At 28.5% G+C, this 25,015-nt stretch overlaps 1 protein-coding gene across 3 annotated transcripts; it reads right to left on the bottom strand.

Annotated features, from left to right (window-relative positions):
- Positions 1-1,321: 1,321 nt before the first annotated feature.
- On the bottom strand, positions 1,322-11,577 carry LOC101241560 (uncharacterized). Of its 3 annotated transcripts, XM_065808910.1 has the most exons (7): positions 11,126-11,577; positions 3,615-4,640; positions 3,299-3,466; positions 3,061-3,151; positions 2,678-2,787; positions 1,964-2,062; positions 1,322-1,748 (listed from the first exon to the last, which is right to left on the bottom strand). In XM_065808910.1, exons 2-7 carry the CDS (start codon positions 3,621-3,623, stop codon positions 1,563-1,565), a joined length of 663 nt encoding a protein of 220 aa, XP_065664982.1. In that variant the 5' UTR covers positions 3,624-4,640; positions 11,126-11,577; the 3' UTR covers positions 1,322-1,562. The 3 variants fall into 3 exon arrangements, with proteins under 3 accessions (XP_065664982.1, XP_065664983.1, XP_065664984.1); XM_065808911.1 differs by lacking the exon at positions 3,615-4,640; XM_065808912.1 differs by lacking the exons at positions 3,615-4,640; positions 11,126-11,577 and having other exon boundaries at positions 3,295-3,608.
- Between the last annotated feature and the right edge of the window lie 13,438 nt (positions 11,578-25,015).

Genomic DNA, 25,015 nt, shown 5'->3' with positions numbered 1-25,015 from the left:
AATTCCTCTATATCCCAAATTTTCTTAAAAAAAAAAAAGTCCTTAAGGAAAAAAGTGGGGGGGGGGGGGGAAGTACTAGGCGTCGTTGTTCCTGGAATCTACTCTGACGTGATCTATTAGATCTTAAAACTTGATAATTTTTTTTTCTAAAAATGATTTTTTAAGTAATAAGGTTATTTAGATTGAGTCGATTAAAAGTAATTATTATTTAATTATTAATCAAAGTAATTACGATTATAGTTACTTGATTGAATTTGACTCGATTAACTTTAGATAACAAGCAAAGTTATATATATTATTTTCAAATGGAAATATAATTTATAACTTTACATTATACAAGACTTTTTTATTTAAATAAATGTTGAAAAATGATCATAAAATGTGATGCTTCAAGGGATTTAACCAAACATTAGCGATGTTTCTAATTTCTTCCAAAAACTTGTTTCTCTTCTAAATTTTCTTGCATTTATCAAGCACTCTTGATTTTATTTAATACAGCTTATTAGCAAGTTTTTAAGACAAAAATATTTATGATTAGTTTAATAGAAATTAATGTTAAGTATTTATATCCACATTGCATATTACAAACTTGTTTAATGTAACATTTTCGTCTCTAAAAGTATTTTGAGTTGTTTTAACTGTGTCTACTACGTGCACCTTCAATATCATCAAAAAATGATATAGAAGGCCATAATTATTACGGTACCAGCTTTATAAGTATATTAATAAGTATTAAAAAAGGGTTACCAACCATAACTTGGCTTTTAACTAGACATCACCAATTTAAATGCGGTACAATATAATCATTCTAAAAAGCATATTAAAATTCGGTAAAACAATTATTTATCAAACTTAATTCATTAACTTTGGCACTTTGCTTTTTTAGGTAACATTTTTTGCAAATTTGCATCCAATATTTCCGTATCAAACGTTGTTGCAAAGATCGGAATTTAGAATCCAACGTGCCTTATTTAGTTTGCAAAACGTTTTATTAAACTCGTGAATTGTAATTTCGAAAAATATTATCTTTGTATCAAAAAAATAAACTAAAATGGTAAAATATATACGCATCTAGTTAGTCTTACAAGTTGATTTAAAACTTTCTTTTGTAACGTGTTAATTGCCTTTCCTTATTTTCCTTTATATTTGACCGTCTACCGAACTACGTTATTTAGTATTTCATTAAAACTGCAATTAAAAAATCTCTATTTTACTCCGACATCGGTTCCGACAAATCAAATTTTGAACCTTCAGCTCTGATACCGTTAAAATCACTTCCGTTATAATTCTACAACTAACTGCCAAAAAGAAAGAAGACAGATTTACAAATCTGGCTAAAGCTATAAATCTTTTATTAACAGATTTCAGTATAAATTACGAAAAAAGTATATGTATTCTATTATGCGATATGACATATTTTATCTATTTCACAATACTAAGTATATAAAATATAAAAGATATAAAAAATAAAATACAAAAATAAAAAGTTTTCACTTTTGGAAAATTCATGTAGGTTTGATATGTAGGTACACTGAATAACGTAAAGTTAATGCTAATTAACGTTAGGTAACGCAACATCTGTTGACGTTTTTTTTTTTAGTTTTGCATTTAAACTCACTTTTTATTTTATTGGCTTCGCCAATGGCGAGAAAAGAAATTGTCTTGAAAATCTCTTCGACGTTCGTGTTATTCTGACTTGAGCACTCAATATACGCAGATGAGTCAATTTGCTGTATCACTTTATCAATCTAAAAATTAAAATTAAAAGATTAGAGTAACTTTCATTTCTTGTAGCTAATAAGCAAAGGTTGATTGACAAAAATTGATGAACCTTGACCCTTCCTTTTTCCGCATTGCTGCGGGTAATATTCATTATTGCACCTGTGATCTCTAATCCTATACAGTTGATTACAAAAATGACAAAAACACAAAACTAAAATTAAGAATTTGAAAAAAACTATACCATATCTTTATCACATTTGTTGACATCTTGCAAATCACATTTGCAACCGCAAAGAACTATGGGTGTACTGGGAGAAAATGCTTTGGCCTCTTTTGCCCACTAAACAAAACAAAAAATATAACAATAAAATATAAAGAATTATATAAATTTGAAATAAGCAAATATATAATTAAAAAATTTTTTTTTAATTTTGTATATAAAAAATACATATAACTTAAACCTAATACTTCAAATTAGAAAAAGCTAGGAGAGGAGAAAAGGAAAGCTTTAAAGAACTTTTTTTTTTTTTTAACGATACTAGGAAGACCAAAAATAAATCTATATACTACAAAATTATTGTTTGAAGTATAGGTTTTATCAAATATGTTTTTAATCTTCTATATGTTTCCAATCCCAGCAAACATTCGGCCTAAAAAATACGTGTTTTAAGCGTATAAAAAACGTCTAATACATTTAAAAGACGTATTAAAACGTCTTTGATAGACCAAATATTTGCTGGGATATTAACAGCTTTTATTTAAATAATGGTTAATTAATTCTTAATGAGAGTATATACGTAAAAAATTGAATGACTGTAGGACATATTCATAAGCTTACTAACGCCTTACGGCTTATAAAGTGAACTTTGTGTCAATAAATAAATCGGAGGTTGCCCCCAGATTTGCGCTTTACTTTTTTGTTTAAACTTTTTACATGACATAAGTTAGCAATTACCTTTGTTTGGACATTTTCTAGTGATTCTGGTAGATTTAAATCAAAACATAGTACAAAAACATCAACGCCATCAAAAGATAATAAGCGAACGTGATCAAATTCTGACGAACCTAATAATGTAAAAATATCTTCAGTGTAAACATAAACAGAAGAACTTAGAAAAAAATTATGTTTAATAAAAAGTAATATTAGCTTCACTTAAAAGCTGATCTAAGAGTGTTGGCTTTGACACCCTTTTTTTAAAAAACAGTTTATTTATAAAGAGTTATTTTGCATAATCTATATTTTTCCGACTGTTTTCCTGCTTAATCTTTGTAAAACTTTATGCACGCGTTAAAGAAAAAGCGAATCCAGGCTATGAAAAAACATATCTAAAAAATCACCTGGTGTATCCCATATTGTAAGTTTTACCTCCGAGTTTTTATCAAGAAATATTATTGTTTCCGAAAACTCAAAGACAGTAGGAATGTGGTTCTAAAAAAATAATAGAAAAACATTATATCATTCATTGAATGAGGTTATTTATTCAGAGACTATTTATTATAGAGGTTTTTAAATACAAGTTTTTCAATTTAAAAAATAACATCAAGTTATTTACAAAAAACAATAACTAATACTTGCATAGTTAGTGCCTGTTTCTGTGTGTTTTTTCCATAAACTTGTTTTCCCACAATTTGAGTCTCCAAGGAGTATTGCCTTACAGCTTTTCCTTGAAGTCATCTTTTTTAATGTTAACGTACGAGCCAAAAATGCTCTTGAATTACTTACAAACGCGTTAGTTTTATTTTCCTATTTAAACCAATAAATTCAGTATTCAAGTGACTATTATGCTTCTTTTTTTTTTTATATTTGCGTATAACTATTAAAATTATTTATTGGTCCTCAAATGCAAAAAAAGCTGTCTATAAACAAACACATATTTATTAATAATTCATACCATGAACATTTAATAAGTGAAAATGATTACCAATACATAAAAAAGAAAGCTTCGTTTTCTTTGAGACAAAAATATAGCACAGCGATGTAAAACTATAAAATATGAATAATGTGATACTTATATAGATAAACTGAAAAATAAATTCACTTCAATGAAGGTGTTAGGTTAATTAACACTTAAGTAGGTCGAATATTTCTTCTTAACGGTGTAAATAAATAATTGAAACGACGTAGTAAATACGTAAAAAACTATTTTAGCGGATATTAATTTCGCTTCTTTTCTTTTTATTGTCGTATTTCAAACTTTTTGTTTTAATAATTGTTTGCACATTTAAAAAACGTTAAAAACGTATATGTAATGGAAACTTTTTATTTTATTTTATAGAAAACCGAAATTGCTAACAACACTTTTTACTTATACTTTCTTTTTTTCGGTAAATTTTTTTTTGTCGCCACGGTTTGATAATGAAGTAACTTTTAACGAGTCCAATAAAAAAAAAAAAAGAATTATGGAGCTGACCAAAGTTTTGTTACATAAATTTCAACAGTTTTATCGACTCATTTAATTTAATCTAAACTAATAAACATTCAAACAATTTACTTACAAAACAATTAAGCAACTATATTATTATAATTGGTTAAAACATCGCAACCAGAACAAAATCTTGAAATCTAAAAATACAATAAGGCTTGAAGATTTTTAATATATCACCTATTTGAACAGCGCTTTAAGAAGTTCGCTCACGATACATCGTATGAAGTTGTTTGTTAGACGTATTTGAACAAAAATTATATCTCATAGACGTCCTATATTGGTGTTGTGGTAGAACGCTCGCTTCATAAACGAGAAGTTTGGAGTTCGATTCCCACCACGTCTCTTGTATCACCGCGCTTAACTTGTTTCTCACCACAGTGAACTTATTTGTCAAGGTTCGTGTTTCGAAATAATAGACTTGAGAGAGAGTTATAACCACAATTAAAGTAGTCTCCTTGAGTGTAGTGGCCTTCTCGAACTTTGGGAGATAAACTAATATTTAAAAAAAAATGTCAGGCGTCTATCTAAAGACGTTTATTTTATAAAAAAAAAATTGCAACAAACAGAGAATTTCCAGCCGGCTATATGGTACATTAAAAATGCTAGTAACTTTGTCACATAGCACCGCGGAAAGACCTATAGCAAAAAAGTTCATGCCGTTTAACTTACCAATGTTGTTTATACAGCTAGAGTAGGTATCAAAATTCGAACACTATTGATTTTGAGACAATCGCTCTAACCCCTGCGTAACAACTGCTTTAAAATTTCTTTTTTGTGTGAGCTTTATCTTAAAGATTTTGCTTGGCAAAAATATAGCCAGCAACTAAATAGTGTTATTTGTAACAACAACAAAAACATAAATTAGACCACAAGAATCGCTAGCTATATAAGCTATAACGCTCTTTCATACCTTTAATATTAACAATGCTGTTGAGCATGGACATCTTACGGTAGCTTATATGGTGGTTTACATTTATTGAAATTACTTTGTGAGGCTAACATTAGTTAGCTACAAAGCAGCAATATATAGCAATTGACATAAAGTAACAACATCGCTAAAAAATTACGATGTGCTGTCATTGACTTGCTATAATTATAAACTTAATTATGTATTGGGTGGGCAACTAAGAAATTGTGGATTTCACTCATAGCTTTGGTTGAATTTTGAGGCTTGCTGACGTAATCGAAATATCAAACTCATTTTGTTGTTTGATAGTTGCTTCTTCAACTGTCAATCAGTAAAAAAACTTTTTGATCGGTTGTGTAGTTTTTGTTTGGTGTCTGTTGAAAAATGGAAAATCAAAACGAACATTTTCGTCATATTTTACTTTTTTATTTTAGGAAAGGAAAAAATGCATTGCAAGCTCACAAAAAGTTATGCGTTGTTTATATTGACGAAGCTTTAAATAAACGGCAGTGTCAAAATTGGTTTGCCTAATTTCGTTCTGGTGATTTTTCACTCAAAGATGAAAAACGCTCTGGTCGTCCAGTTGAAGTTGATGACGACCAAATCAAAGCAATAATCGATTCGGATCGTCACAGTACAACACGTGATATTGCAGAGAAGGTTCATGTATCAGATACATGCATTAAAAATTGCTTAAAACAACTTTGCTATGTATGAAAACTCGATGTATGGGTTCCTCATGAACTGAAAGAAAATCATTTAACACAACGCATTAACATCTGCAATTTGTTAAAGAAACGTAATGAAAATGACCCATTTTTAAAACAATTGATAACTGATGATGAAAAATGGGTTGTTTACAACAATGTCAATCGGAAAAAATTGTGGAGCAAGTCAGGTGAGGTAGCTCAAACAACATCAAAAGCTGATATTCATCAAAAGAAAGTTATGTTATCAGTTTGGTGGGATTAAACTTTTACCACCAAACCAAACGATCAATTCAAATGTTTACATTGAACAATGCAGTTCAAGAAAGGCAGACCCGAATTGACAAATCAAAAATGTGTTGTATTCCATCATGACAATGCAAGGCCACACATATCTTTGGTCACTCGGCAAAAATTATTGGAGCTTGGTTGGGACGTTTTGCCACATCCACTATATAGTTCTAACTTTGCACCATCTGATTACTTTTTATTTCGATCTTTGCAAAACTTCTTAAATGGTAAAAATTTCAATAATGATGATGATTTCAAATCGTACCTGGTTCGGTTTTTTGCTAATAATAACCAGAAGTTTTATGAACGTGGAATTATGATGCTGCCTAAAAGATTGCAAAAGGTCATTGCTCAAAATGGGCAATACATAACAGAATAAATTTATTTCGTTCCATGAAAAAATTGTCTTTTATTTTCTAAAAAAAATCCGCAATTACTTAGTTGCCAACCCAATAGTTATTGACACGTCTTAACAAAAGCGCTACTCTTAAACAATTATCTCAATTATTTCTTAAATTATTTTTATCAATTATTTTCTTAAATATATTAGTACCAACACGAAAAATATTTTTCTAATTCTTTCTTTACTTTAAAGCTTTTTTTGATATTTTTTAAAATACTAACGTCGCAAGCAACGACTGTTTAATTTTGGATTTAACAGAAAGTAAAAAAGTTAAGAAACAAAAAAAACCGTTTAACAGAAAATCCAAACAAATGAAAAAAAAAACTTTAAACGGTATTATTCAGGAAAATGCAAAGGCGAGAGAGAAATGCAAAGGCGAGAGAGAAAAAAGAATTTATGTTTATGAATATAAAAAAAGCCATCAAATATGTTTTTCGAACTAAATTTAGTAATTTAAAATTAGTAACGTTTTTTGTTATAACATTACATTATTCATGTCTTCATTGTGTCTTGAATTTTGAAAAATAGTTCAATAAGCATAATAAACATGTGCGTGCGTGTGCGTGTGTGTGCGTGTGTGCGTGTGTGTGTGTGTGTGTGTGTGTGTGTGTGTGTGTGTGTGTGTGTGTGTGTGTGTGTGTGTGTGTGTGTGTGTGTGTGTGTGTGTGTGTGTGTGTGTGTGTGTGTGTGTGTGTGTGTGTGTGTGTGTGGGACTATGAAATGATTGTTACTTTGATCAAAGAGGTATATTATTTTTAGTCTATTATAAAATATCTGAATAATTGTGATTATGAACTTATTGTTTCTTTGATCAAAGAGGTATACTATTTTTAAAGTATAAAATATCTGAATAATTGTGCATTATTGAACATTCTTTTTTCGATTTTCTTCGCCGTATAATAAAAATTACAATGACATAGTAAATATAAAATAAATAAAAAAACTATAATCAAACTTTTGTTTATTGCAGGTGGGTAATAGATCAGAATAGTTAAACATAGCAAATGTAACAAAAGCTGTTAGCTATTCATTTTGACATTAATACTGTAAGAAAGCGAATTTCTACAAGATATTTTTGGCATTTAATAATGGAAGATATCACCAAACATGTAACTCGATGTTAAAAATGTCAAAAACAAAAACCTTCAAGTTTCTGCTGCCTTAAAACCTGTTTATCTTGAACAATAAGTAATGAAGCAAGTTGGTATTGATTTAATAAAATTACCTGAATTAAATGGATCCTTAAGTTTTTTATTTTTTTTAATACCTTAATAATTTTTAAGAACAGAAAGAATTCCGAAAACAAAGTAGGTGTTTTAAGTAAATATCGACAAAACATCAGTATCAACAGCAGCCTTTCTCTACAGAGTTATTTGCAGACATAGTTGTTTAAAAAAAAAAATCGATAACAAAGGTCGTGGTTTGTAGGTTCTATCTGTTTCAAGACTGTTGTTCAGTCTGTTGCAAGCGTCTATTACATTACATGACACAATTGGCATTCAAAACCGTGTAAAATCAATACACTATCCACAAGCCAATGGTCTTGTCAAGAGACACAATCAGACAATTAAAAAAGCAATAACCAAGGATTTAAATGATAATTTTAATGATTGGGTATCATTTTTATATAGAATCCTATTTGCTTTCGAGTTAAAGTCTACAATTCAATCGGGTATTCACCATTTAACCTTCTGTATAATCGACAACCTTCCGATCAATTTTGTTCCCGTAATAAGTGACACAAAGTTGTTTGAATTTCTATTTACAGAACAATTAGTTTATTAAAACCCTGTTAGGGGAAATAAATTTTTATCATCAGCAAACATTATACTTAAAAATTTTAATGCTTTATGCAAATCGTTATTAAAGTAGTTGATATTAAAAATAAAAGTAGCCCTAATATGGAACCACATGATCACCACGGAATACCACATGATCACCACATGATATGATTGAAAACTGTTTTTGATTAAGGTTATGACAAAATACCAAATTGTTTTCTGTTAGATAAATAACTTTCATAGTAATTAAGTTTATAGGGGAGAACAAGGCACGTTGGCCCACGGGGTAGGATGGCCCATTCGAGTTTATTCAAAGGTTAGACGCTTTAACAAGATGGGAATCTAAGTGAAGTTTAGTAGTAATTCAATCCTTTTTTCGAAAAATAATCATATTTATTAGACCTTATTTGAGTGCTTGGGGCCGTTTTAACAATTTTTGATACATCAAAGTAAATTTTGAAAAACTTGTTTAACGTGTTTATACTCACTGACGTTTGGCAGTACAGCATTATTCAAGTGCCATATTTAAAGTTTAAAATGTAAGGATTATTTTAATATATAATTTTCCACAAAATTAGTTGATGGTTTAAGGAGAAATTTGTTCATACTCTAAACATGACAATGAGGCAGATTGGCCCGATGCAACCGGGGCACATTGGTCATGTAGCCAACTTGCCCCGGTTGCATCTTTCACGGAATTAATTTTAAGTCTCACTTTATTCGTGATGGCCCAAAAGGATGTAATGGATTAGGCCATTCTTCAGGATGGATAACAAAGAAAAATTTTCTTAAACATATCAAACATTTTTCTATCCATGCACGTTGTTCCAATGATCGCTCTTGTCGGGTATCGATTGACAACCACAGTTCTCATCTTGATGCAGCAGTAATTGATTTTTGTAAAGAAAATGGTATCACACTTTTATCTTTATCAGCACACTGTAGTCATAAATTACGACCATTAGATAGAAGTGTTTATGGTCCTTTTAAAAAGTTTATGAAATCAGCATGTGATGCATTGGTTACTGTAAACAACCTACGACTATCTATGAAATACTTGATATAGTAAAATTAGCACCTCCGAAAACTATAACTCCAAGGATCATAATTAGTGGTTTCCAAGCAACAGGTATTTATCCATTTAACAGAGATATTTTTTTAAGAAAGTGATTTTTTGACATTATATTTTACAGATAGACCAGACCCTAGCACTAAAATATCATCTGTGGATTTTAGAATCACTAAACAAACACCTAGAAACGAAGTTTCAACTGTGGATTGTAAACAAACACTTTGCAAAAAAATTTCATCTGTGGATTGTAAACAAAATAAATTCAAAAAATTTAGTAAAAAAATATTGTGAAATGGTCAGATATGTCAGTTTTTAAAATAAATTTATGTCACTGGTCAAAATAACTGTGGTAAATATATTGTTAATCAGAGTAGCTGATTTTAATGTTAATTAAGAAGAATTAAAATTGAACAATTATTTAAATCTTTTTCAGTTCCCAGCTTTTGGTAGAACAAATAATATTAAAATAAATTATTTTAAATTTCTAAAATTACTGTAAAGCTTCTGATATTTAATAACCATTTGAATGTTATCATAATAAATAATATTAAAAAAAACACATCAAATGTAGATCTTATACATTAAAATTGCATTTATTAAATGTTATTATAATAAATATAATAAATTTGTAAAACATTAAAATGCTTTTTTTATTGTTCAATAAAAATTAATTAGTGATGTTTGTTTATGTTTTTTGAGTCTTTTTCTTTACAATTGAATGCTAAAAATTTCAATTTAATGGAGGATGATCAAGATATTAACTGATTTTTATGAAATTTTAAATATCAACTAACACCTTACCAACAGACATTTTTGAGTTTTTTATGAACTACCCTAATATATATATATATATATATATATATATATATATATATATATATATATATATATATATATATATATATATATATATATATACATTTATATTTATATGTTTATATATAAATACATACATACATACATACATACATACATACATACATACATACATACATACATACATACATACATACATACATACATACATACATACATACATACATACATACATACATACATACATACATACATACATAAATACATACATACATACATACATATATATATATATATATATATATATATATATATAGATATATATAGATATATATACATATATATACATATATATATATATACATTTATATTTATATGTTTATATATAAATACATACATACATACATTACATACATACATACATACATACAAACATACATACATACATACATACATACATACATACATACATACATACATTCATACAAACATACATACATACATACATATATATATATATATATATATATGTATATATATATATATATATATATATATATATATATATATATATATATATATATATATATATATAATATATATTAAATGATAAAATTACTGTTTCTGATATTTATACGAGTAATTCTTATTAGATCACAATTTTAGTTTTTTCGTGTACTTATAAAAGAACTCTTCTAATTTGTTAGGATATTGATATAAACAATCCTTAATAATGTCATTTAAGTAGTTAATATCTAAGAGTCTAAGTTTTCATCAGATGAGATGAATCTCATTTCCAAGTTGAGAAGTGTATTATTTCCAAGATGAGAAGCGTTTCATTTCCAAAAAGTCATATATAAAATTTAAAGTCACTTATTTTAGTTATTTTATTTGTGTTTTAAAATTAAAAGAATTTTTTAACAATTTATGTTAAAAAAATATACCTTCATGACTGTATGACAAAAAATAAGAGAATTTAATTTGATAATATCCTACTTACTTTCTCAATTTAACCACTACATCTCAGAGTATTTTTTGCTTTTCATTCGTTTCCATGGCGAAGTCTTAATTGATGAACATACCTGTTTTGCAAAGCTTTTTTTAACGATGTAGAATTATCTTTTTTGTCGTTGAAATTTAAAACTTTGAAAATAATTGTTATCTATGTTAGGTATGGGCTACAGATGCAAAGATTTTTGGTACTGCAAATCTTATTAGAATTGATACTGCTGTGTGGTCATCACTGGGCAGAGACTGTCTCGGCCTAAATATAAGCCCTAATACACCTTTGCACCACCTTTGAATTTACAAATTTCAAAATGTTAGAGTGACAAAAAAAGTAGAGGTGATACGAAAGCGTATTAGCGCTGAAATATCCAACATCCATTAAACTCGACTAATTAACAACTAAAATACTGTTCGTATATCACTTGTTTTACATGTTGTTTGTTAGAACATGTATAATCTTGTTTGTTATAAAAAACTAAGGAAATGATGTCATGGATCTCTAAGCTACCTAATTTATTCTTAGATTTCAACGCACAGTAAAGGAAAACTGCTTTATTTGATGACAATAAAATAATAACGAGCATTAAATTATAACGTAATATAGTTTTACACTCTCTACTGGTATTTAAACACTACTAAAAAAGTAAAAATAATAATAATTTTTTAAAAAATTTTATAATTAAAAACTTTAGCTACAGTAGATTCTAAAAAAAGATTACATAGTTCTCACAAAATAAAGCCTTAAAAAAGCATACTTATTTTAACAGGATAACTTTTTCTTTCCCTGGCAACGCTCTTAACAACTTCAAAATATGTTTTTACTAAATTTTAAAAAATCGAAGCATTCAAACTAATAGTTGCTTCTTTGCTATTAGCTTTTCTTTGCTTTAAGTGACATTGTCTGAAAGAAGAACGTTATTAATTTGGTGAGGGGTAGGGCTAGGGTTTGGTGCGAAAAAAAATCTTATCATTTGCATTTTTCTCTGTTGTACAATTGTTTCTTTTCAGGAAAAGGTTACTGGAGCTACATTTGCCCAATTGACTTGAATTTTATACAGATGCTTATTTTGTTAAGCTTTCCTAGTGTTAACAAAACGTTAGAACAATGTTCGCGTTGCGTCGGCCCTACATCGAACGCCAATGTTGTTTTTATATCATTTTGGTTACAAATGCGACGTCGCCAATAACCAAAAAACAACGTTAACCCAACGTTGTACTTTAAGTCGGCATTGCGTAATAATTTACGTTGATTTAACGTTGTATTTTACGTTGGCGAAACGTTTATTTTAAGTTGATTCAACGTTATATTTAACGTTTGCTGAGCGTTAAATTTAACTTTTATCGGAATTAAATTCATTTATTTTATATTTTAGCATAAATGTATAGATACACAATAAATATTATAAATTAACGCATATATATTATATATATATATACATATATTTATATATATATAACGTATACTTGCACATGAACATAACATATATTTGCTTATGTACATTTCAACCATTATGATGAATGTTCATTGCTGACGACGCTTGTTGCAATTTATTTTAACTAATAAGATCGGATTAGATGAAAGATGCATTATTCATGTTTGTTTTGGTTGTAACTTGATATTTTGTTATATGAGAAAAAAATATATTAGCAAAATATATTTCCTTATTCGACTGAAAAATTTGAATAAAAAATAATTCTTATGAATTATACAAATATATGTTTTTATGTCTGCCTTTTCTCGATGCAAACACAACTTTGACTCACTGCATAAAATCCAACGTTATTCCAATGTATGCGGATCAACGTTGATCAAATAAATATAATCCAATGTTTATCCATACACTTTGGATTAAATTTGCGTTATAAACATTAGGTCAATGTTAATTCATATACATTGGATCAATCTTGGGTTATACACATTTGGTCAACTTTGATCCATATACAATTGGTCAACCTTGATCCATATACATTGGTTCAACGTTGATCCCTATAGGTTGGATCAATGTTGGGCTTAGATCAGAAAAACAACCAATTTTTACGATGTTTTTACATACGTTTGACCAATGTAATTTTGCTAACTATTTTTAATCAAGTTTTTATTAAGCTTTTAATTAATACAAATGCGATAAAAATAACTTTGGATCAACGTTGTATTTACATTGGGGAAAATTGCCGTAGTTCGCGATGTATTTACATACGTTGGCCCGTAAGTGTGCTAGCTGGGTTATGTCCTAAGATAAAAAAGTTATAAATAAAAATAAAACTATATATTCTTAAGTTCTTTCATGCTGTTTCAAAATTAAAATATAATAAAATTATTTGTTCATTTCAGAAATTTATCTACTTAAAAGGTCTCAACTGTAGAATATAAGGGCATAAGGAGTATTTTACTTTTTGAGATATCTCTTCTTAGAATTTTGCTTTTTTTCAGCCTTAAGCTACTTTTTTTTCCATTTACCTTTTAAAATTATAAATATTAATTTTACAATGCATTTATACATAAGACAAATAAAAATAAAATACAAAAGTATATACTAAAATTACAACAAAATAAAATTAAAGCAAGAGGGGCTTAAAGAAGATAAACATAACATTACGCAAGTGCAATTTTTCATGGAACACCTTTGTAAAAGTTTAAATAATATATCGTAATAAAATAAAGGTCTTATAAAAATAATAATAATAACAAAAATAATAATGATAACAAAATTACCAATAAAAGAGTCAATCAATAATAAATTAATTTAAAAAAGAAAACTTTTCATAAGATAATCAAATTTTAAAAGTTTCACTTATTGTTTGAAACTTAAATGAATATAAGGGCTTCACCATAAATTTACATTTCTTTTGACTGTTATAAGTAAGTTTTTCGTTCGGTAAAAAAATTCTCTGAGATTTTATAACATTTCCAATTTATAGTTGTTGTTTCCATTTGATCTACGATGACCTTTCATTAAGATTTTTTTCAAACTTATTGTTGAAATTTGCTTGATGTTGCAGTATCATACATGATAACTAGATGCTGATAAATATTTATTTCAATTGTATCCATCATTTTCATATCTTTTTGAAGTTTTTTTGAATGCATACTTGCCTATATTATATTTGCAAAGCTTATGAAACAGTGAATTAACTCTAAATATATCGATTTGAAACTTGACATATTGATTTAACATATTGTACGGTTGAACTTGATACATTACGCAAATAGCTTTGGTAATTTCTGATGTATATCTAGGGAAGCCAGGATAATTTTTCATTGACAAGAATTTCTTTAGAATTTTATACTTGCTTGTTTTTTAGTTTTTTATCATTTAAATAAAGTTCGGGCAACTTAAGAGAAATGTTTAACTTTTTTGCTTTTTATGAAATAGAGTTTAATTCGTTTTCTCAACATTGGGTAAAAGTTTGTTTACTAGTAGATAGTAGCTATGCAACTTTTCGTGTTATCTCCTATGGAGAATACAGCTTTAAAACTCAGTATAATGGTTCTGAGACCTGCTGGAATTAAGGTTTTCCAAATTTTGTGGTAGCTTTTAGAGAGGTCAATTCAATCAACAGCTACAAAATATCAGAGTAATAACAGTGTCATGTTGCGTTTAGATGAAGTACCTGTTAATGTTTTTGGTGTGCATTGGAGCCCTATGTTACAACTTAGGGTTATTTAACAGGACTGAGACATTTACATTTTTTTTTTAGGTGCCCCAAGTGCCCTAACGGTCTTGTCACAGAGCACCGCGGAAGTGCATTTAACCAGGAAGTTCACACCTCCTTTTTTACCGTGACGTGAAAACATGTCCAGGGCTCGAACCTGGATCTTTTGCTTATAAAGCAAGCGCTCTAACTACTGCGCAACGGCCACACAAAGCTCGTTGCTTAGGAGGCCGTGCTCTATCTATGAATGAGTCAAGTTCTCATTCAAAATGAGTCAAGTTCTCAGTAAAAATATTAAACATAAAAAACATTGAAAAACCTATGAATGAGTCAAGTTCTCAGTAAAACTATTAAACATAAAACACCATTCCCACCACCTAACTGTTTTAATACATCTTTTACTAATATTCGTGGTTTGCGAAGCAACCTTCAATCAGTTGAAACTTACCTCTTGAAAAATTTACCAGACTTGCTTGCTCTTAATGAAACTAATTTAAAGTCTGCTATTCCCTTTTGTGATCTCAGTGTTAATGGGTAATATCCTTTGATACGCAAAGAATCCAATAGTCAATTGCTTGGCATGTGGTATACATACGCATCAATTCACCTATTTATCGTGAAATCAGGTTCGAATCCATTGACCATTCTTTTATATGCTTCCGCTTAGCACCTCTTCACTCTTTCACCTTTTTCTTTATTTTTAATAGTTCTCTATCTTACCAAGACTGCACTCTTTTAGATGTAATTTCTGATCAAATTGATCATTCCCTCTCCTTTACCATCTGTCAATATTATACTTATCTGTGACTTTAATGCTCATCACACAGAATGGCTTGGCTGTACCACCACTGATCCTGCTAGCACTAAGCCTATAACTTCTGCATTTCTCAATCTCTTACTCAGATAGTTTATTGTGTGACTCGTTTTTCTGACAACCCTAATTATTTACCTTCACTCCTTGATTTATATCTGGTCTCTGATCCTAGCTTGTGTTCAGTTTCTTCTTTTTGTCCTTTAGGTGGTTCTGACCATGCAACAATCTAATCCTATCATCGCACAACTTACAACTACCCTTAAAGTTGACTGGGGTTTATTTTGTAGTTTTCTTTGTGACGGTCCTTGGGCTGATGTCTTTACCCTTTCAGCTAAAAATGCGCCACCTATGTAACCTCCTGATTTAGGCAAGAATAGGAGCTTTTATTCCCTCACGTCGTTCCCAAGTCAAGTCTTATTCTACTCCATGGTTTTTATCTTTTTGTTCAGCGGCTATATGTAATTGTAATCATTTTTATCATCTTTTTCAAAAGAACAACTCCCTTGAGAACAAACGGCTATTTATTATAGCAGAAAATTGATGTAAAAAAGGTGCTGTCAGATGGTAAGCTCAATTATTCTTAGTTCACTAAATCTCGTATCTTAATTCAGAAGTTAGGCTCTAGAGACTTTTGTTCTTCAACAGTGTTGTTAACAGAGGTCTAACATACCATCCTTCATTTATGAGACTAATCTTAACACTTCTCCAAGGAAAAACCTGGCAGAACTATTTGCAAAGAACTTTTCTTCTAATTCGACTTTCAAATCTTATGCCAATTTTCTTCCTTCTATTCTAATTAAACAGGTTAACCCATTGTTAAACATTCAAATCACTTTGACATTCAAATCACTCCAGCTTTAGCAAGTCCGTTGCTAAAGTCATAACTCGATTAGACTCTTGTATGGCTTGTGGTCCAGACAACATTCCTAGCATAGTCTAACAAAATTGTTGTCTAGAACTCTCATCAATTCTCTCTAAAGTGATTAATAAGTACTTGAATGAGTCTTGTTTTCCTGTCTGCTGGAAAATGACATCTGTTGTTCCCATTTTTAAAATCTCCGGTAAACATTCTGACTCCTCCAAATATCATCCGATCAGTTTTTTTTCTGTTATTAGCGAGGTCTTTGATAAACAAATTTCTTACATCCCATATTGATTTAAATAAATAACTGTCAAAAAATCAATACGGTTTCCGACTCTCTCGCTCTACGACTGACTTGCTAACTGCTGTGTCTGAAAATTTTTATCGTGCGTTAAATGGAGGCGGAGAGACTTGAGCTATTGCTCTTGACAAATATAAGGCTTTCGATAAAGTTTGGCATGCTGGTCTTATCTATAAACTTGTTTCATATGGTAATTCAAATTGTTTCTTTCTAACTGCTTTATTAAAGTTATCCTCGAAGGCCAAAATTGTTCTTTATTTTCATTAACTTTTAGGGTATTTAATCCTATTTTTTTTCTTATCTAGTTAATAATCTTCCCTACAACCTTACATCTAAAGTAGCTCTTTTTGCTGATGACTCAACTTTACACTCCTTTCTTGACAAAAAGTCTTTTGTTTTAGATTGCTTAAAACAGGCAGCCGGTCTTAAATCTGATCTCACTTCTGTAGCAGATTGCAACTTACAGTGGCTTGTAAATTTTAACTCCAACAAAACTCAGTAATTTACTGCAAAATTATCGCAGTACTGTCAACATTCCTATATTAATGAATGGCAACCCTCTCACTGAGTCCTCTTCTTTACGTCTTCTTGGATTATCGTTTACAACTGACCTTTTATGAAAACCATAAATACACAATCAATTGCCAAAATTAGCATCTGCTGAGGTTGCTTTTCTATCGTGCTCACCCTTTTCTCTCTCCTCATTTCATTATTTACCTCTACAAATCTCTTATTCATCCCTGTATGAAACACTGTTTTGAAATTTGGGCTGGTTCTTCTAATGATCCTCTTTCTCTTCAAGACAAGGTCCAAAAACGAATTGTAAACGTAGTTGGACCTGCTCAATCTGCTAAGCTTGAGCCTTTCTCCCATCGTCATAAATTTGCATCTTATTCTCTTTTTAAAAAATACTATCATGGTTGCTGCTCATATTTGACATCATTTTTAGTTCAACCTATCAAAGTTCATTCTCGCTTGATTTGTCATTCAGCAAATTTGCATCCTTTTACTTTATCTGTCCCTGCATCTCTAAAACTTTTCATTCATCTAATTTTTTTCCCCAAATTTCAATTCTTTAGAACTCTTTCCCATATTTATTTTTTCCTGGCTCATACAACCTTCAACTTTTTAAGTCTTCGTTCAAATGTTTCCTTGCTCTTTAACCCTATTTTTTTCTTATTAGTGGTTGCTTGTAGCCACATTTGGTAGTGAACTAGGTTATTAAAAAAAAAGAAAAAGTTTAAACAAATTTATCTCTATGAACTATGTAAAGTGTTTGGTTATTTGTGTAAGTTGAAACATTTATAACATTAATAGAATAATCTAATATTGATCAATAATATTATCTTGCATTATTATTGGTATTCATATTAAATTGAATAATAATGAATAATAGCAATAAAAAATGAGAAGCAAGAAAAAGTTTTGTTACAAAATGAGCCCAGAAAAGCAATTTAAAAAAATTGAGCCTGCAAAACCTCATTAATAAAATAGGAATTGAATCTGTTCTGATGCTTTGATAAAAAAAAAACATAAAATCTTTCATTGGCAAAAAATTCATTAATTTAACATATTTATTCATTGATTTGTCAAGACTATCAGTTATTTAGTTGTCTATTTCAACTATTGCATGCCAGTTGACTGATTTTTCTGGAATCCGAATTGTTTTGGGTAGAAGTAGTTGTTTTTAAGTTACGCGTTCAAAGAGTTTTATGAATACAGAGAGTAATTGTATAAGTCTGTAGATTGTATAGGTCAATAGATTGTAATATCCGAATAATTGTTTTGATTGAAAATTGGGATTTTTTTACTATTTTAAGAGCATCTAGGAATATACCCAACTTTTGACTGGAAACAACAAAAAAATTGTTGCTTCCAGTCGAAAGCTAAAACTGATAGTTTCTATCAATAACAAAAATCAAATTTTTAATGTACTTTACATTTAGATATTTCCTGTAGACTATAGAATGTATTTCTTTAAACTATAAAATGTATAAAAAATATCGTTGTTCAAAAGAAATCTAACGAAACGGGGAATACAGATGAAACACAAGAATAAATTACGACAGCTAGAAGATAGACTCAGAAAGAATACTCTTCGCATCAACGGGCTTTCCGAAAACGATCAAGAAACCTGGGATAAAACTTAAAAAAAGTTACTAATTTTATTTGAAAATGAACTAAATATTAAGAACGTTGATATCAAGAGGGCTCACAAAGTTAAAAAAAAAGAATAAATTAAAACTAGAACAATTGCTGTTAAAATTACAAAGACAAAATAAAAGTACTACATTCATCTAATCGACTCTAAGGAGCAGGAATATACATCAACGAAGACTTCTCTTTTGATACAACAGTCATAAAAAAAAACTCTTAGAAGAAATGAAGATACATTAAAAAAATGGTAAATACTCTTCCATATGATATGATGAACTTCCATATGATATGATAAACTTCCATATGATATGATAAGCTTCCATATGATATGATAAACTTCCATATGATATGATAAACTTCCATATGATATGATAAACTTCCATATGATATGATAAATTCCATATGATATGATAAACTTCCATATGATATGATAAACTTCCATATGATATGATGAACTTCCATATGATATGATAAACTTCCATATGATATGATAAACCTCCATATGATATGATAAACTTCCATATGATATGATAAACTTCCATATGATATGATAAACTTCCATATGATATGATAAACTTCCATATGATATGATAAACTTCCATATGATATGATAAACTTCCATATGATATGATAAACTTCCATATGATATGATAAACTTCCATATGATATGATAAACCTCCATATGATATGATAAACTTCCATATGATATGATAAACTTCCATATGATATGATAAACTTCCATATGATATGATAAACTTCCATATGATATGATAAACTTCCATATGATATGATAAACTTCCATATGATATGATAAACTTCCATATGAGAAAACTTCCATATTTCAAGATATCATATATTTGTATCGTATACCGAGTAAAATCTACTAAAGAACTCATTATAGATAACATTTGTATCATCATTAAATTTTACATGATTCCAGTTTAATAATGATTCCAATTTAATAATGATATTTTAATAATGATAATTAGTGCTTAAACATTTCTAAGCTATTTTTATTAAAAATGCATTTCTTATTATATAGCTTTTATTTGTTAGGTGATGAAATTGAATCAATTGGTAAGAAAATGGGGAAATGATCTGATATATCTGATTTTATAACGCCAAAGTATATCTGATTTTATAACACAAACACTGTTATCACGGTCGATATATCTTATTACAAGAGATAGCTGTTCAGCATTAGAACAATCAGTGGGTTCATCACACAATATAGAAAAATAGGCTGACCATTTAATTTTGTTAACCAGAACTTCTTCTGTTTTTATGATTGGAATTAATTTATTTCAATTACTTAGAAAAAGTTTCTTTCTTATACTACCAATGTCAACTTTAATAAGATTTTTTTTTGAATTAGATCTGGGCTGCAACACATTAAGACAATGCATAGACATTTGGTGACGTCGACAACTGGTATTATGATCTGTATAAGCACGAGTTGCATTACTCCTATTGTAAAGGATTTTTGAATTAAGTTTATAATTGATGTACTGTTTAGAATATTACTACTAAACAGATAACATGGAAGACAGTATGCTCCATCTTCAATCTGTGAATAAGCTAACCGCGAATATTCAAGTAGCCATTTATGTAAAAATGATAGTTTTTCTTTCTCACCGGATCAGAATAAACAAAATATGAGTTAAGAATAAATACTTTTATAATTAAATCCTACAATAAAGAATTATATTTTCTAGCATTTAAATGTCTACCTCGCTCATAATAAGTTAAAATATCATAAAAAGAACCGTTTGAAGATTGATCTGATGTACAAGGAACATAAGTAGGCAAGATTGGATTAGGAGATTTGAACCTGTAGTTTAACTATCTTCGCAAAATCTTATTTGAGATTTTAATAATTTTTTTTGAAAAGAAAAATTTTAGGAGGTTGACAATTCAAATTAAAAACGTTAGTAGGAACAAGAGATTGTGACAGAAAACTTGGTAAAACTGATCATGATCCTTTTTCTAAATCACTTTTGAAATTCTTCTTTAAACATAATACTTCTCTTTTTACAATAGGGACAAAATGATTAGGTGACCAAATGCCTTTATCTTTGGAAAATGAAGAACAATCTGTGTTACACCATAAAATGCCTAAAGTCTGTTTATTTGCTATATGATTATCTTGTGGAAAAATACTTTCATTGAACAACTTCATATATTTATAGAAGCTGAATTCAAGATAAATTGACCGAATCTGCTTATTTAATACTGCTGTTAAACAAAGAAAAAAAGCCGATTTATTGTTTCTACAATTATTATAGGCTTCTTTTTTTAAAGATCAAAGATATTTATGTCATTTTATTAAGAAAAGTAATCAGAAGACTCAAACGAAACATTTGCCATAATAACACTAGAAAGTAAAGAAATTTTTTTGGATTTTACCTGATTTAAAATCATTTGGTATGCTGAGTAAAATGTTGTTTTCTCAAATAACTCAAGCGAAGTTAGGAGTCGAAGAGTCTTATGTGTTTCATCTTAAATTAATCAATAGGGCAGCAGAACTGTAAAGACAGTTCTTAGTTTCCATTGACTTAATAAAATGTTCTGTATGTTTATATATATATATATATATATATATATATATATATATATATATATATATATATATATATATATATATATATATATATATATATGAAACTGTATATATAAATTAAATATACAGATATATTTTATTATAATATATACAGATAGATAGATGCATAAAGATATAGATACTTAGATATAGATACAAGAAATAATATTTTATAAACAAAAAAAAACAAAAAAAAACAAAAAAAAACGTGTTTGAACTCATACTTTAAAGCAATATAGCTTTCATTTTCGTTTTACACTGGAATAAAAGCTTCCATTTCGTAGTTTCTTGAAGAGAGATTCTTGTTTATTACAAGAAACGTTTTATTTAGCACTTTGAGATTACTACGAAGCTTTGTTTTATATGCGTTAATATTAGGCAAATGGTTGGCTTTAATGGCATTTGGTTCTAATGAATCCATAATTGCAAATGAAAGCAAACTAAATTTACCATATACTCTAAGGTCAAATATTTTAATTATTTTCGATAAATTTAATTTCATTTGAATAGTTAAATCTTTATTCAAATAATTAAGGCTTTATGCGAATATTTAAGGCATTGCTTGGAATATTTAAGGATTTATTTTTATATGTAAATGGAAACGAGAGAACCCTTTTGATCGAACATTCCTGTAAATTTTTTTACTGTTTACCGTAAAATCAGGTCAAATCCGTGGTATATTATAGAAACAAGATGTCTTTGATCCGAAAAGTGAAACTTTGATCCGAAAAGTGAAGCCGCTTTTTACAAATAGCGAATTAAATTTGTGAACAAGTATTTTTAACTATTCTTTTTTTGAATGAAGTAAATATAATTTAAATTCTATTTGTGAATTCTATTTATATGTGAAAGTGTGAAGCGGAAATTAGAATACTTATAAAATAATAATTTATGATTCCTTAATTTATTTTCCATTTGAAAAGGGATTAAAGTTTTGACTAGAAAAGTAAAACGACAGACAAGCATTTTTATGAACTATGTTTATTAAAAATGCTTTTTATTAAACATAGGAAATAAAATAACTTTTGTAAGTACTTTATAATTACTTAAACTTGTTTTTGAATTATCTTTAATTAATTAGAAGTTTTTAACTTGCATTTTTAACTTTCATTCCACACTTCGGCTTCTGCTTTTGCCTTTTTTACTAATGGCGGACTATTGTTGTAAACAAAAAAAAACGGCTTCATTCTTTGTCCAATAAAATCCCATAAGTTAGTCATCTGGTAATATAATATATCATTGGGTCAAATAAATCCTGAAACAATGAAGATTTTTTTGGCTTTATTTACGGTAAACAAAACAAAACCACTCCATAAACGTTTGATTAAAAGGGTTCTCTCGGTCCCTTTTACTTTATAAAATGAATCCTAAAATATGTATCAAAACGGTTTTTTAAGCATAACGGAGAAATGCTACTTTTTGTTTTGTTTCGCTTAAATCCTCGAGGCCGTAGATATTTTTCTCATTTATTTCTATATATATATATATATATATATAAATATATATATATAAATATATATATATATATATATATATATATATATATATATATATATATATAAAATATATATATATATATATATATATATATATATATATATATATATATATATTTGTATACTTTAAGTTTAAACAATAAACTTGATAAAAGTAAAAATATTATTATTACAAATATTAAGGGTGAATCCTGGGCATCGCAGGATACCCCCTAGATCCGCAACTGATCAGGTGGTCTATAACAACAACTTATTAAGATATTTTTACTTTTTAAATATTCACTTTTGTAGTTTAGAATTTCAATTGTTACGATTTCTTCGATTCACCATCAGAAACGCACAAATAATTCCTTATGTTATGTATAACGTTTTCCTTAACAAAAATCACAACACCCCGTTTATTGGTTTGTCTCTCTAACAAAATTGTTTCAAAACCTGGAGAATGGAAACTAGAATTATTTTCATACTCGTTTAAAGAAATTCAAGTTACCGTAAAGAAAATAATATTAAAATTGCTTTTCGTTTCATCTAAAAAATCTCGAAAATTTTAATTGAATCTGAGTTGAGTATTGGATCGAAAGTTGTGAGTTGATCGAAAAGTATTAATTTGCTTGAAATAATACTGCAGCAACTTGCAAAACCTCATACCCAGCTTTGCAGCAACTTGCTAAATCCCATACGAGTTATGCAATTACATTTAACATACAAAACATCTGCTTTTTTTTTGATAAAGATGTACATAAACAAGGTATTGATTTTTTTTTCATCGATCCCGAAACGCTGGCTTTAATCTGAAAAGAATTTATTTCAATATTGATATTTGGTTTAATTACTAAATTTTAGCGAAATTCTCTTTAATCAGCTGATACCCAGAAATTTTATGCTTTGAAGCTCCTTAACTCGTTGAACTATTGTTTAAAATTGCGTATTTTTCCTTGACTTAAATTAGGAAGCAAGGAAGGACAATTTGACCATGAGCTTATTTGCTTCTGTACAATTTTTTCAGCATCTATCTGATTAGACTGCCTAGTTATTTTTCGTGCGCTACCACTGCGCCACGGCAGCTTGGTGGATTAGGCGACATTGCACAGTGGGCCAGTAGGTGGACAAAATGGGAAAAATTTTAGTTGTCTAATCTTGAAAACCTATTTAATTTTAGTATCTACATATATTAGGAGAAATCTATTGATAATTTATTTATATTAAATCCCTTAGTTACCAGGACTCTAAGCATTTGAATATTGAGATAAAATAAAAAAATAAAAAAATTATAAATAAGTAATTAACGGTGACATCAACGTTGTGTTATATTTCAATTACATCTACGTTTTTGAAACAAAAAATTAGTACATGTTATTCTAGAGTATTTAGAGATAAGAAAAACCAACGTGTGAAATAAATTTGTCATAGCATGTTATCTCAGTTATACTTTGAAAATCACATATTAAAAAAAAAATTTCTTAAGAAACTTTACTTTTGCCGCATAACTATAATATAATATAACTAATAATTACCACAATTTGCCATGTGTTGTCTTATATTTATTTGAGCTATATGATGCTTCAATCGAGTTTTAATTGATTGCTCGTCCCCTTAAATCCCCGTTCAGATTTTATGTATGTTTTAACTTGGTTGCTATGGTACTAAATTTTGCATAGCAACAACTCATTTTTACATTAACGTTGTTTTAACAGTATTTTACTTGCGCTAAATACACAATATTGGGGGTATGTATTAAAATGAGATTCAGAATTCTTATGAGGTTAACTTTTTTTGGTTACTATGGATACCTTACTTTGCATAACATAGCAACAACATATTTTCGGTAGTTGTTAGTAATTTAATTACTAACACTGACAGTAATTTAATTACTTTTAATTTTAATTATTAACACTTGTAGTAACTTAATTACTAACAAGTATTAGTAGTCCAGGCGGCATATATATTATAACATTTTACTTTTAAATACAAAATACTTGTTACAATAATTATTTAGATA

The sequence above is a fragment of the Hydra vulgaris genome, chromosome 11, assembly GCF_038396675.1.
Source record: "Hydra vulgaris chromosome 11, alternate assembly HydraT2T_AEP".
Lineage (NCBI taxonomy): Eukaryota > Metazoa > Cnidaria > Hydrozoa > Anthoathecata > Hydridae > Hydra > Hydra vulgaris.
This window is presented reverse-complemented; position numbering and strand designations above follow the sequence as displayed.

What these genes read in the sequence shown, in the direction of transcription:
- LOC101241560 (XM_065808910.1), bottom strand. An exon ending in TACAATATGGGATACACCAG is followed by an intron (nt 2,788 to 3,060) that starts GTGATTTTTTAG and finishes TTACATTATTAG; the next exon opens with GTTCGTCAGAATTTGATCAC. An exon ending in TAGAAAATGTCCAAACAAAG is followed by an intron (nt 2,063 to 2,677) that starts GTAATTGCTAAC and finishes TGTTTTGTTTAG; the next exon opens with TGGGCAAAAGAGGCCAAAGC.